The sequence below is a fragment of the Oncorhynchus clarkii genome, chromosome 12, assembly GCF_045791955.1.
Source record: "Oncorhynchus clarkii lewisi isolate Uvic-CL-2024 chromosome 12, UVic_Ocla_1.0, whole genome shotgun sequence".
Taxonomy (NCBI): domain Eukaryota; kingdom Metazoa; phylum Chordata; class Actinopteri; order Salmoniformes; family Salmonidae; genus Oncorhynchus; species Oncorhynchus clarkii.
The window spans coordinates 29,333,934-29,347,258 of NC_092158.1; the positions used below are offsets into that span (position 1 = coordinate 29,333,934).

General features: G+C 41.8%; 1 protein-coding gene across 2 annotated transcripts; it reads left to right on the top strand.

The window, feature by feature from the left end:
* The first annotated feature begins 5,010 nt into the window (after positions 1-5,010).
* On the top strand, positions 5,011-12,273 carry LOC139421969 (serine protease 33-like). 2 transcript variants are annotated; one of them, XM_071173111.1, is made up of 13 exons: positions 5,011-5,107; positions 7,554-7,722; positions 7,867-7,977; positions 8,245-8,394; positions 9,037-9,163; positions 9,434-9,529; positions 9,868-9,914; positions 10,087-10,246; positions 10,539-10,717; positions 10,819-10,914; positions 11,093-11,235; positions 11,425-11,580; positions 11,852-12,273. In XM_071173111.1, the coding sequence occupies exons 1-13, from the start codon at positions 5,093-5,095 to the stop codon at positions 11,864-11,866; spliced, it is 1,464 nt and encodes a 487-aa protein (XP_071029212.1). In that variant the 5' UTR covers positions 5,011-5,092; the 3' UTR covers positions 11,867-12,273. The 2 variants fall into 2 exon arrangements, with proteins under 2 accessions (XP_071029212.1, XP_071029213.1); XM_071173112.1 differs by having other exon boundaries at positions 5,015-5,107; positions 7,559-7,722.
* The last annotated feature ends 1,052 nt before the right edge of the window (positions 12,274-13,325 follow it).

Below are 13,325 nucleotides of genomic sequence, written 5' to 3' on the forward strand. Positions count from 1 at the left end.
GCATGCTTGTTGACATGACCGACTAGTGCAGATTACTGTTTGATTTGAGAAGGGTACTCCTCCGTCCCCGCTTTCGCCCGATGACGTGAAGAACCTGGATTAAAAAACCAGGCCAGTGTAAAATAACTCCCTCACATTGGTGCCTATGCAAGAGCCAACCGTTAAAGAGAAACTACCCTAATAAAACAATTTCTCATTTAGAAAACAGGGTGTGGCATCTACAGTACGAGTCAAACATTTATTATTCTGTCAAAATGTCCTACAATGTGTAAATAGGATAATTTTGGTGATAAAGTCAGTCTTTTCCAAAACAGAGTTTTGTGGTAGTGACTGCATCACAATGTAAATGAAGGTTGGGTTTGTTTCAATCCTGCCCACAGCTGGCAGCACACACAGCACACACAGCACACAACTCTGCATGGTCAATCTGACATCTGCAGTGGTAGTATAGCATTTACTGCGATGGGGCCTCCGCAGAAGTTAGAACAAACATACTTTTTGCGCATCACAAAGCTGTTGTGAAGGAAGTGAGTGTGTTTACACAGAACCTCCCACCCCCACCAAGCAATCATGTCAATGCGGAGCCCTCCACATTATTACAAGATTTGAGAGGTGTACGGCAATGCAAATGCAGTACGGAGCTTGACTTGGCTCCGCAATTGTGTCACAATCTCCATACAAAGCCTCCACCACATTTTCAAATCAAGCTAAAATTGGCTTTAAATCATCAATTTGGAGTGCAGCTGCACAAGACCCTATTGTAATGCCTGTGATAAATTCAGGTTGACTTTGGATCTCTATGGGGCTAGTTATGGACCATCATTAAATTACATAATGTACATGGGACAACATAAAAATCCCAATAGCTCCAAATTTCAATGACTTAAACCTCAAAGCATCTAGAAATTGTAATTTACATTGTGTAAATGGACAGTTACCAACTAACCTTGGAGATGGTTAGACTTTGGATAGTCTAACCAACTCTGCCACAGCTGAAGCAAATTAGCGCAATAATTTAGCAAACTTTTTCCACCTGCAAACACCTACATCAAACCACACCCCGAAACCAACTCACGTTTGAATTCAGTCACAGCCGCTAGCATTTCTTAATTAACCAAATCTAAAACAAGGCCAAATCAGGAACTGCGGTAGCCCTTTAAGCAGACCAGAACTGTGACCATTCAACAACAACAAAAAATAACAGCCTAAGCGGTGGGCCTCCCGAGTGGCGCAGCGTTTAAGGCACTGCATCACTACAGACCCAGGTTCTCCCATCCGCAACCGGGAGACCAATGAGGCCAGCCTCGTCTGGGTTAGGTTGAGGGTCTGGCCAGCTGGGATGTCCTTGTCCCATCTTGCGACTCCGGTGGCAGGCCGGGTGCATGCACGCTGACACGGTCGCCAGTTGTACCACCTTCCCTCTGACACATTGGTGCCGCTGTCTTCCGGGTTAAGCGAGCAGTGTGTCAAGAAGCAGTGCGGCTTGGCAGGGTCGTGTTTCGGAGGACGCATGGCTCTCAAGCTTTGCCTCTCCCGAGTTCGTATGGGAGTTGCAGCAATGGGACAAAACTAACTACCAATTTAATCACGAAATTGGGGAGCAGAAAAGAAAAGCGGGATGTCTTCATTGAGAAACCTGAAATCTTTAATTATACTACAGCACTACAGTGCGGTTACATTCCCCAGCGAGAACCAAAAATGTCACTCAAACAGAAGGAGAAACTAACAAGTGTCGTGGAATATTCTAATAATTTAATATTGATTAACTATTGCAATAATGAAGCTGGTCGATCCCACACTCTGAAGTGTGATGCCGAGAGCTCAACGAGCAGAACTGAGCCACAGTATTTTATAGTTAAGACACATCCTCCTGAATATGTGACAAACAGATGTCTGGAATAGGTCAAAAGGTTACGATTTGTATGTGAGAAAGGAGTATCCCCCAGCCAGATAGCATTTACTGTGAAGAATTGTATAACAAACAGGGTTTGGCCCGTAAGACAAGATTCCTCCCATCAGCCGTCCACACCAGAGACATCTCCTCCCTGGCACCTCACAGTATACAAACACCAACTCATTATATGGAATGCAGGCTTGAGGTTATATCACCAAGCCATCGTAAAGCAATTGCTAACATCAAGCCCCAGAAGCCCAACTCAGTCCCACAGATGAGAGGGTACTCATCAAACCTAATTTGATGCATAAATAGTATTAAAACAATCTTGTATTTTTTCTACCATACAACCAAAACTCAACAGGAGGGGTTCTGAAAGACACTCATGGGGGTGTCCACTGAAAGTTGACTAGCAACTACTGAAACCTAAAAGGCGCCCACTAAAGAAGAGGCAAGCAAAATAAAAACCTGCATCAAACTTAAAGACAGTTAACAAACCAAAATGGTGGCTCAAAGAGAAAACAAAGCTCAGACAAAGGATTGTTTTTCTCAAAACATAAAATGGGTCTCGCCAACTAAAGGACAGCACAGGTGAAACACCTTCACACTAACGGGATGGCAACCAACACAAGTGTAACACATACTGACTAACGAGGTGCGCCCTACATGCTAACGTCCAACCTCGAAATATACATTTAAAAAACAAAGCCTGTAACAACTGCTTGTCTATTTTTTTATTTTATTTGATTTCACCTTTATTTAACCAGGTAAGCTAGTTGAGAACAAGTTCTAATTTACAACTGCGAGCTGGCCAAGATAAAGCATAGCAGTGTGAACAGACAACACAGAGTTACACATGGAGTAAACAATTAACAAGTCAATAACACAGTAGAAAAAAAAGAGTCTATATACATTGTGTGCAAAAGGCATGAGGAGGTAGGCGAATAATTACAAATTAGCAGATTAACACTGGAGTGATAAATGATCAGATGGTCATGTGCAGGTAGAGATACTGGTGTGCAAAAGAGCAGAAAAGTAAATAAATAAAAACAGTATGGGGATGAGGTAGGTGAATTGGGTGGGCTATTTACCCAGCTGCAGCGATTGGTTAGTTGCTCAGATATCAGATGTTTAAAGTTGGTGAGGGAGATAGTTGTCAAAATACCTGATTGATCTCTACTGTGATGATTCTAGTATCCCATTTGAGTAGACTACTGTACATAAGGCTTATTGACTGATCTATGCGAGTACATCACCTCCCACTGTAAATGATCTGGATTTGGACATATAGACAGTACATGGTGAGGGGATGTGATGTACTTACTGTAAATGTACTTACTGTATATTACTGGGATGGCTCAGGTATATACCATCATTATCTATATTAATGGTTTATTTGACAGTATATCCCTTTTCATTAACTACTTGACTTATGCTCTGACAGGGTTGTCAAAAGCACACTTATTTTACATCTAGGGCTGTTATTCACCTGCCAACATAGCTTTATCACACAACAGCCCAAGACAAAAAAAGAGAGAACCTTACATGTGTTCATGTGGGCTCTCGAGTGGTGCATCGGTCTAAGGCACTGCATCTTAGTGCAAGAGGCGGCACTACAGTCCCTGGTTTGAATCCAAACACATCTGGCCGTGATTGAGTGTCCCATAGGGTGGCGCACAATTGGCCCAGCGTCGTCCGGGTTTGGCCAGGGTAGGCCGTCATTGTGAGTAAGAATTTGTTCTTAACTAACTTAACTAACTTGTGTAGTAAAATGTGGCCACTTGGAGGTGTACAGAGAAGAGAATACTACCATTGTCTTTGTTATATGCTTTTATAATATTCAAATGTACATACAAAAATATATTTGTCTGAGCTATCCAAACACAATCTGACACACACACACACACACACACACACACACACACACACACACACACACACACACACACACACACACACACACACACACACACACACACACACACACACACACATATGTTTGGTTTACTATACCTTTTGGGGACCAAACAATTGATTTCTATTCAAAATCCTATTTTCCCTAACCCTAAACATAAACCGTAACCCATAAACCTAACCCTAATTGTAATCCTAAACCTAAAATAGCCCTTTTCCTCATTGGGGACAGGCAAAATGTCCCTACTTGTCCGGGTTTTCCTTGTTTTACTATCCTTGTGAGGACTTCTGACCCACACTCACACACTCATAGTCATACAGTCATATCCTCCTTCTCTCTATTTGTCCACAGAAACAACCTCTGGCCAGGCACCATTGAAACTTAATACTGTCCTGCTGACCCGTTGAGAAGAAATGCCCCTCCTTTGTTGTCATTTGAAAAATAAATTACACTCAATGTAAAATACAGAGAACAATGTCATCTGGACTCTTTGTAAGCAACTGTAGGCAACAATATACTTTTAGTTTGTTATTCTCTTTCTCTCACCAGGAGAGCTGCATGTACATGAATGGTTTTGGTAGAGCAGTGATAGTAATTGTTCTACTCTAAAAAAAAAATGTCCTTGTTTGTACAAATTACCATCATACAGGACCTGTCACACTGACCAGAATGTGACAAGTGTTGAAAAAGTACATGTTTTGTCTATTTCAGATCCATGACAGCAAACATGTGACTTCATGTGGGGAGCATACTCAAATAAGCTATTTTAGTTGTGGCGTCGTTGATAGAGGTAGAAGTGGCTTTTTGTGCTTTGTGTGTTATTCTTTCTTTCTTTGTTTTTGACTGGTGTTTAACATTTTTGTAAGCTATAAATACTATTGTGCAATGCATCGGATGATTGTTTGTTCAATGTGTACATGTCTTTATCTAAATCAACTTTAAATAAAAAAGTATAATAATCTTACTAAACATTAATGGAGTGAATTTGTGTTCATCTTCATAGATAACATAAGATATTGCATTGTAATTGTATTTAGTCATTCCAATTATCTCTTTAGAAAACAACATAAAAAAAAGTTAAGTGTGTCCACCACTTTCCATGGTGGAACCAGTTGGGCCAGTATTGAAGAGGAAAGGAGGAGGTGGAGGGAGAGAGGATTGGATTCCAATGCCTGTGGAACAGACAGAGACTGGACAGACACTCACGAAGCTATAGGATTTCTCCTGTAGAAGTGGCCCAGACCCCAGTGAGACCACCTCAGACCACAGGCCTCCACACACAGATGGAGCATGACCAGGTAATTGGATTTACTCTCTTCTATAACTCATCGGACATGTCTATTGGATAATATTGATCTTTTTACTTTTGTTCCTACTTGGTTTGGGAACAAAACATTGCCAGATCTAGTTTTGTGCCTGGTATGGCTGATAGACCATGCATTTTTTTAAATTTAAATGTGAGATTAGTAGAAGTTTGAGGCATATACATTTGTATTCATGTAATTGTATCTTGGCTTTCAATGTTTGCTAGTAAATTCAGTTGTGTTTCACTGACCAGTTATTTGCCATTCGGGTTTGGGTCCACTGAATAGATTGTTGGTTTGGATCCACTGAATAGATTGTTGGTTTGGGTCCACTGAATAGATTGTTGGTTTGGATCCACTGAATAGATTGTTGGTTTGGATACACTGAATAGATTGTTGGTTTGGATACACTGAATAGATTGTTGGTTTGGATCCACTGAATAGATTGTTGGTTTGGATCCACTGAATAGATTGTTGGTTTGGATCCACTGAATAGATTGTTGGTTTGGATCCACTGAATAGATTGTTGGTTTGGATCCACTGAATAGATTGTTGGTTTAGATCCACTGAGTAGATTGTTGGTTTGGATCCACTGAATAGATTGTTGGTTTGGATCCACTGAATAGATTGTTGGTTTGGATCCACTGAGTAGATTCTTGGTTTGGATCCACTGAATAGACGTATTGGTGCAACACTTCTCAGCATTGCTCACACTACCATAACAACACTTACAACATGCTTGTGATGCTGATGGGTGTGTGTGTGTTAGAATATTGTGAAGAATATGCCATGGACTTATAAAAACACCTTCCGCATATCAGATGTTGGATCTTAACTTGATCACTCAGGAAATTCAAATGATCCTTGTGAATCCCTGAAAAATAGCATTTTGCTTTCTCTTCATGTGGGGGTAGTCGAGTCATTGGGCTCAGGGCTTGCTATCAAAATCATCATCGCTCAAATGCTGGGCCTAAGTCATATCACTGCAACATTAAAATGTTCCAAAATGTATCTGAAATGCAGTCATATATACAGTGCATTTGGAAAATATTGAGACCCCTTCACTTTTGACACATTTTGTTACGTTACAGCCTAATTCTACAATGGACTTTAAAAAAATGTCCCTCATCAATCTATACACACAATACCCCATAATGACAAAGCAAAAACAGGTTTTTATAAAAATAATTATCATATTTACATGGGTATTCAGACCCTTTACTCTGTACTTTTGAAGCACCTTTGGCAGCGATTGCAGCCTCAAGTCTTCTTGGGTATGACACTACAAGCTTGGCACACCTGTATTTGGGGAGTTTCTCCCATTCTTCTCTGCAGATCCTCTCAAGCTCTGTCAGGTTGGATGGGGAGCGTCGCTACACAGCTATTTTCAGGTCTCTCCCGAGATGTTCGATCAGGTTCAAGTCCGTGCTCTGGCTGGGCCATTCAAGGAAATTCTGAGAATTGTCCTAAAGCCACTCCTGCGTCATCTTGTCTGTGTGCTTAGGGTCATTGTCTTGTTTGAAGGTGAACCTTTGTCCCAGTCTGAGGTCCTGAGCGCTCTGGACAAGTTTTCATCAAGAATCTTGTCGTGTAAAATTATTTATTAAGTGAGAGAGACTTATTATTTCTTCAAACAATCAATATTTTTTATTGATTAAGAATTGCAACGGTGATCGTTTAGAGCCCAACTACAGAGGAATCATGGTTCTTATATGGCTGACACTAAAAATGCTTAGTCATGGCTGGTTCCACCCCTCCCCAGCAGCTTGGGGCATCATAAGCTATCTTGGGTTCATCTTGTGAGTTATGTGCACCACGTGTTGTTTTACCCCCCAGCTTAGTGTCTCGGATGCAAAGATGATTAGAGACAAAGAGGGGTTTGTTCTACTCCTTCAGGCTATCTCTATCTGGGGCCACACAGAGGCCAACTCATTCTATTGAACGCAGGCTGTAGGTTTTACCACCAAGCCAGCACAAATCAATTGCTAGCGCCAAGCCCCAGAGTCTTGAGTACTCATCGATGAGAGAGTACTCATCGATGCTTAAACAGTATTATAACATAATCTTGTAAATGTTCTACCATAATCTCTCTGTACTTTGTTCCGTTCATCTTTCCCTCAATCCTGACTAGTCTCCCAGTTCACTTTGCCATTATGGGGAATTGTGTGTAAATTGAGGAGGTAAAAAATTATTTCATCCATTTTAGAATAAAGCTGTAACTGTACATACAGTGCATTCAGGAAGTAAGGGGTCTGACTACTTTCCGAATGCACTGTATATTTCATTAGTTGTGTCTTTTATAGTTCAGGGTCGTGTAGGATTTTGGGCTAGAGTTAAACTTCAGATGTAATCATAGAAGTCCTGCCTGTGTTTAGAATTTGATCATGTACGTAGCCTACTAATGCCAATGAAAACCTACCTGACTCCCTTCTCTCCACAGAACAGTGACCAACCACCCCCATACTACTTAGCAGTAGTGCCCACCCAGCCTCCTCCTCAGTATGGAGAGTTGGTGGGAACAAGAGGGTGGTCTGACACCCCCTCCCAACCTTACCACATCAACCAGTCGATGCCACATGCAAATGTCATCCATGTCTCTCAGAGTGCCCGTAAGTTCCTCACATTCCCTTTAACTTCTTCAATCCTCAAAGCATATTCCTTCCCCTAACTATAACTACAACTCTTTCTATGAGAGGGCTCCATCTCTCTCTCTCTTTCTAAACCTAAAATGTCTCTGTTTCTCCCCCCTGCAGCCCCTCGTCGTAAGAAAAGCTTGTCGTGTGAGAACAGTTCCCACTGTTACAGAGGATCAGGAGAAGCCACCCTACTGCTTGTCTTCCTCATTATTGCTCTCTGGCTGGGGGGTAACTGGACCAATAACTTACAGAGAACCCATACAGTACAATTATGTGGACATAATGTAACATAATTTAACACTGACATAATGTAACAATACAATATGACAGAAACATCTATTTCCAAAATCATAAATTCCATATTAAGGGTATGATGTGAATGTAATATACCTGGTATGATATTGCATTGTTTTGGTATACTAACATGGGGGCTTCCATGGCTCTGGATATCCTCTGGCCTCTCTCTTTGACCTCTGACCTTTGACCTCTGTCCAGTATGTTACGGTCCATCCCTGGTGTCTGGCCACCTAAGCAGCAGTGAAGCCTACCAGCCCAGCGAGATGGAGAAAGACAGCTGTCCCTCCAACACTGTGGAGTGTGATGGCCGACAGGAATGCAAACTGGGCAGTGATGAGACCAATTGTTGTCAGTACTCCAATAGCTATCACCTAGTTTTTGTTGCCAGTAACAAAAACAGAAGGATCCTTTCTGGATCTGTAATGGATTTGTAATGTTCTAACTGAGTGATGCATCTGTGTGATCCAGTGATGTTCTAACTGAGTGATGCATCTGTGTGATCCAGTGATGTTCTAACTGAGTGATGCATCTGTGTGATCCAGTGATGTTCTAACTGAGTGATACATTGGTGTGATCCAGTGATGTTCTAATTGAGGGATGTATCTGTGTGATCCAGTGAGGTTCTAATTGAGGGATGTATCTGTGTGATCCAGTGATGTTCTAATTGAAAGATGTATCTGTGTGATGCAGTGAGGTTCTAATTGAAGGATGTATCTGTGTGATCCAGTGATGTTCTAATTGAAGGATGTATCTGTGTGATCCAGTGAGGTTCTAATTGAGGGATGTATCTGTGTGATCCAGTGAGGTTCTAATTGAGGGATGTATCTGTGTATTATCCGGTGATGTTCTAATTGAAGGATGTATCTGTGTGATCCAGTGAGGTTCTAATTGAAGGATGTATCTGTGTGATCCAGTGATGTTCTAATTGAAGGATGTATCTGTGTGATCCAGTGAGGTTCTAATTGAGTGATGTATCTGTGTATTATCCAGTAAGGTTCGGGTCGAACGGGGCTCTCCAGGTGAAGACAAACAGCGCTGGTAGTTTCCTCCCTGTATGTTACAGTGGCTGGAACAAGGGCCTGGCTGACCAGACCTGTGCACAACTAGGCTTCAGAGCGTAAGATCCTCCACTGTTTTGCTGCCCTCTTTTGGTCTAAAGATTGAACTGTGCAAACCTGTGTGACCATACCCATCAAATAAATCTAAATCAAATCCCATTTTATTCATAATGTACACAGGTTAGTGAATGTATAAAAGGTGAATGAAATGCTTGTGTGCTAGTTCCCTCAATATTGCAGTACAATAACCAATAATCAATGGGTTTAGTGGTGTGAGGTAGTGATGTGGGGACGTGTATATGAACTTCTCCCTGCATCTATTTATTTAGGAGTCATAGCACTAGCAGTGTGAAAGATGGGTCCTCTACCACTCTCACTGTGACAGGGCAGACCTGCAACACCATCCAGGGAAAGGTGTCAGTAAAGTGAGTGCTCCTGGACACACTCAACAGCCCTTTGCATATGTCACACACTGAGTAATCATTTACATGCCAAGTGGTGTACATAGCTGCGGGAAGTAGTGATGCTGCAGCACCTCCTAAATAATCAGAATATATACACACACAAACAAATATATAAATAAATAATAAATCATTGTTATTTATTTATATATATATATATATATTTTGTTGTTGTTTGTGTGTGTATATATTCAGATTATTTATCAGAGCCAAAAATGTCACCATTAGACCATTAGAAAGCAAATAAAACATGTGACCTCATTGGTGATCTGATTGAACTGTGCGTTTCTGTCTGTGTTCAGTAGCTCATCTTGCCTCAACAAGGACACTGTATCCCTGCAGTGTATCAGTGAGTAACTGTCTTTACATTCTCACAGTTCATACACAAAGGCAACCAGTGGTGTTTTAAGGCTGGATAGAGCTTCATCTAGCTCTTCTGATGAACAGAGGACCAAATACAAATCCCCATACTGTATTAGGACTACAGACCGACTTACTCCCTCTCTCTGTCCCCATGGTAGACTGTGGCCGGCAGCAGTCATCCAGAATCATAGGGGGCTCTGCAGCGAATCTGGGCGATTGGCCTTGGCAGGTCAGCCTCCACTTTCGGGGTTTTCACACCTGCGGAGGCACCCTGGTGGCTCCTGACTTTGTGGTGACAGCAGCCCACTGCTTCCCCAGGTCAGTACGGCAGACACCACAGCAGACAATGGACAAGGAGCTGTGCAGAGAGAATGTAAAACAGAACAGTAATGACATTATCAAACAGAACATATAGAATAGCCATGAAATGTAAAAATGCTAAGACAAAAGAACTGGGCTATAACAGAACAGATGCAAAGACAGAACAGATCTGGAAGTGAACAAAGCTAACCAAAGTGAGCTAGCTAAGACTGAACAGTGCTTACGATGAACATAGCTAAAACAGTTATCAGTGAAGAGGTAAATTACCTAACAACTCTTCTATCTCTAGGAAAGACTCATCGTACCTGGTGCCCAATAACTGGCGTTTGTACATGGGCATGGTTTCTCAGACGATGCTGCCTGTCCCTGAGATGGTGGAGAAGATCATTGTCCATGAGAGCTATGATGATAACACCAACAACTATGACATTGCCCTGCTTAAACTCACACATTATGTAGACTACTCCAGTGAGTTCACCTTTAACCTAACAATATTACGTGATTAATGATGCACATTACACCATACTTTGATCGTCATAATTAACATGTGTGTGTGTGTGTTGTTTCAGACAGCATCCAGCCTGTGTGCCTGCCTGCCTATGACAAGACCGTTTCCCCTGGGACAAAATGCTGGACCTCTGGATTTGGGACAACAGAGGGGACAGGTGAGAGTCACAGGGACTGGCACAGGGGGGCGACTGTTAGGTTCTGTTTGCCATTGGGGTGAACATGGAGAGAAAATAGAAATGCAGCATGATATGTGATGTAAATAAGGACTAGAAAACAATCTGGTGTGATATTCTGTATGGTGATATCTGTTTGTCTTTGTTGCTTTATGTTCAGCCCGTGGATCCACAAGTCTTATGGAGGTGACAGTGGACATCATTGACTCCAGTGTATGTAACAGAAACACAGTCTACAATGGTCAGGTCTCTCAAGACATGTTGTGTGCTGGAGATATGAAGGGAAGCAAAGACTCCTGCCAGGTGAGTGAAGAGGACACTAGGACCCATCAGAGAACCACAGACAGTAGCTACTTCCACACAGCTTCTTACAGGATGTCCACAAATCTCATCCTGTGTCGCTCTATTTCCGCCTTCCCTTTTCTTCTCTCCCTCTTCCTCTCATCTCCATTTCCATCTCCCACTCCCCCTACCGCCCCCTTCCTCCACTAGAGGGACAGTGGAGGTCCTCTGGTGTGTAAGGACTCAGACCAGCGCTGGTACCTGATGGGGGTGACCAGCTGGGGGGTAGACTGCAGCAGGAGGAACATGCCGGGGGTCTACAGTCGTGTCAGCCGCCTGCTGCCCTGGGTCTACAGTAAGATGCAGGTAGGGAAAGGAGCACCCAGGACCACTGGGAAGACACATGCTCAGACAACCTCAGCACCGTGGTGGAATTCTATCAATAATTCAATTAATTTTCATCTGTACTGCTTCAGAGGGCACTTATATTCATTTTGATATTTTACATATAGTATCATTAGTTCCACTTAGAACTGTGAAACCTAATTATAGCTAGCTGTCAGAATAAGGATTGAGTAGGATGGTGTTATTAGTAATGTGACTCCTGAACATGTTCCTTCTACTCTCCATCTCCCAGCAAGCAAGACCGTGATATGATCACAGCTGCTCTCATCCAGGGATGCTCAGCATGTCTTTTGGACCTGACAATGAGACTGGTGTGAACCCTACAACACTGGCAGGGAATGGAAGGCTTGCAAGAAAGGTTTTTATATGTGATATCTGCTGTCATTGGACTGCTGTCATCTTCACGTGCGTTGGATCATTGTTTCCCTGAAACAGTATTGAGCATATCTATATTTGTGACCTATTTTATGAAGAATGTCTTTTACTCACACTGCAACCTCTTATGAAGCTATAAACCTGTCTCAGGATATACTCCAGGTTCACATGGACCTTACTGATGCTACAGTGAACTACACTTGCTGTTTTCTATGGCTGAGAGTTGTGAAACGGAAGAACATTTATCAGGAAGATTTTTCTAATCACTTTAACGTAACACTAATTACCTTTTGGCACTGATGATTCCTTGACTGTTTGTTGATTGTTTCAACTTATGTACCCTTTTTGGTGTGATGTGTGTGAATTATCGATTCTGCTTTTCCATGTCTATCACTGTGTGTCAATTGGAATTATAATTTATTTTGTCATTATTTGAGTCAGAATGTATTACTCATACTCGAAACGCCATGATTCAACTTCATGAATGATATTGAATATCATTCTTCTGCTGTTAATCAATAGCTGACTAGAGCACGAGGGTGTAATTGTCTATTGACTACAGTGGAGAGTATGGATTTACCAGTGACCTCAGTACATGAGTGTAGTTGAGATGAATGGAAGCTGATGGTTGATGGCTGCAGGCCTGTAAGTAAGTATTCTCCCACTGGGAACACACTGGTTGAATCAACGTTGTTTCCACGCCATTTCAACACAATTACGTTGAACCAACGTGGAATAGACGTTGAATTCACGTCTGTGCCCAGTGGGCTGTTTATCCTCCAACAGGCATCATTGACAAACTAGGTCCAGAAAATGTTGAGTAATCAATGTGACAGACAGGTATGTTTGTCCCTGTTTCGTTTTTGTTTGCTTCCGTTTAAGAAATGTTTTCAACAGAATCAGCACAATGAATACACCCCTGATCAGACGCAAACACAGTTTATTTTCATAGCAGCCACATACAAAGAACTCGTTGTATGTGTGTATATATATATATATATATATATATATATATATATATATACTGACCAAAAATGTAAACGCAACATCCAACAATTTCAAAGATTTTACTGAGTTACAGTTCATAAAAGGATATCAGTCAATGAAAATACATTCATTAAGTCCTAATCTATGGATTTCACGATTGGGCAGGGGCGCAATCATGGGTTTGCCTGGGAGGGCATAGGTCCACCCACTGGGGAGTCATGCCCAGCCAATCAATCAATCAAATTTCAACCAATCAAATGTATTTATAAATCCCTTTTTACATCAGCTGATGTCACAAAGTGCTGTACAGAAATCCAGCCTAAAACCCCAAACAGCAAGCAATG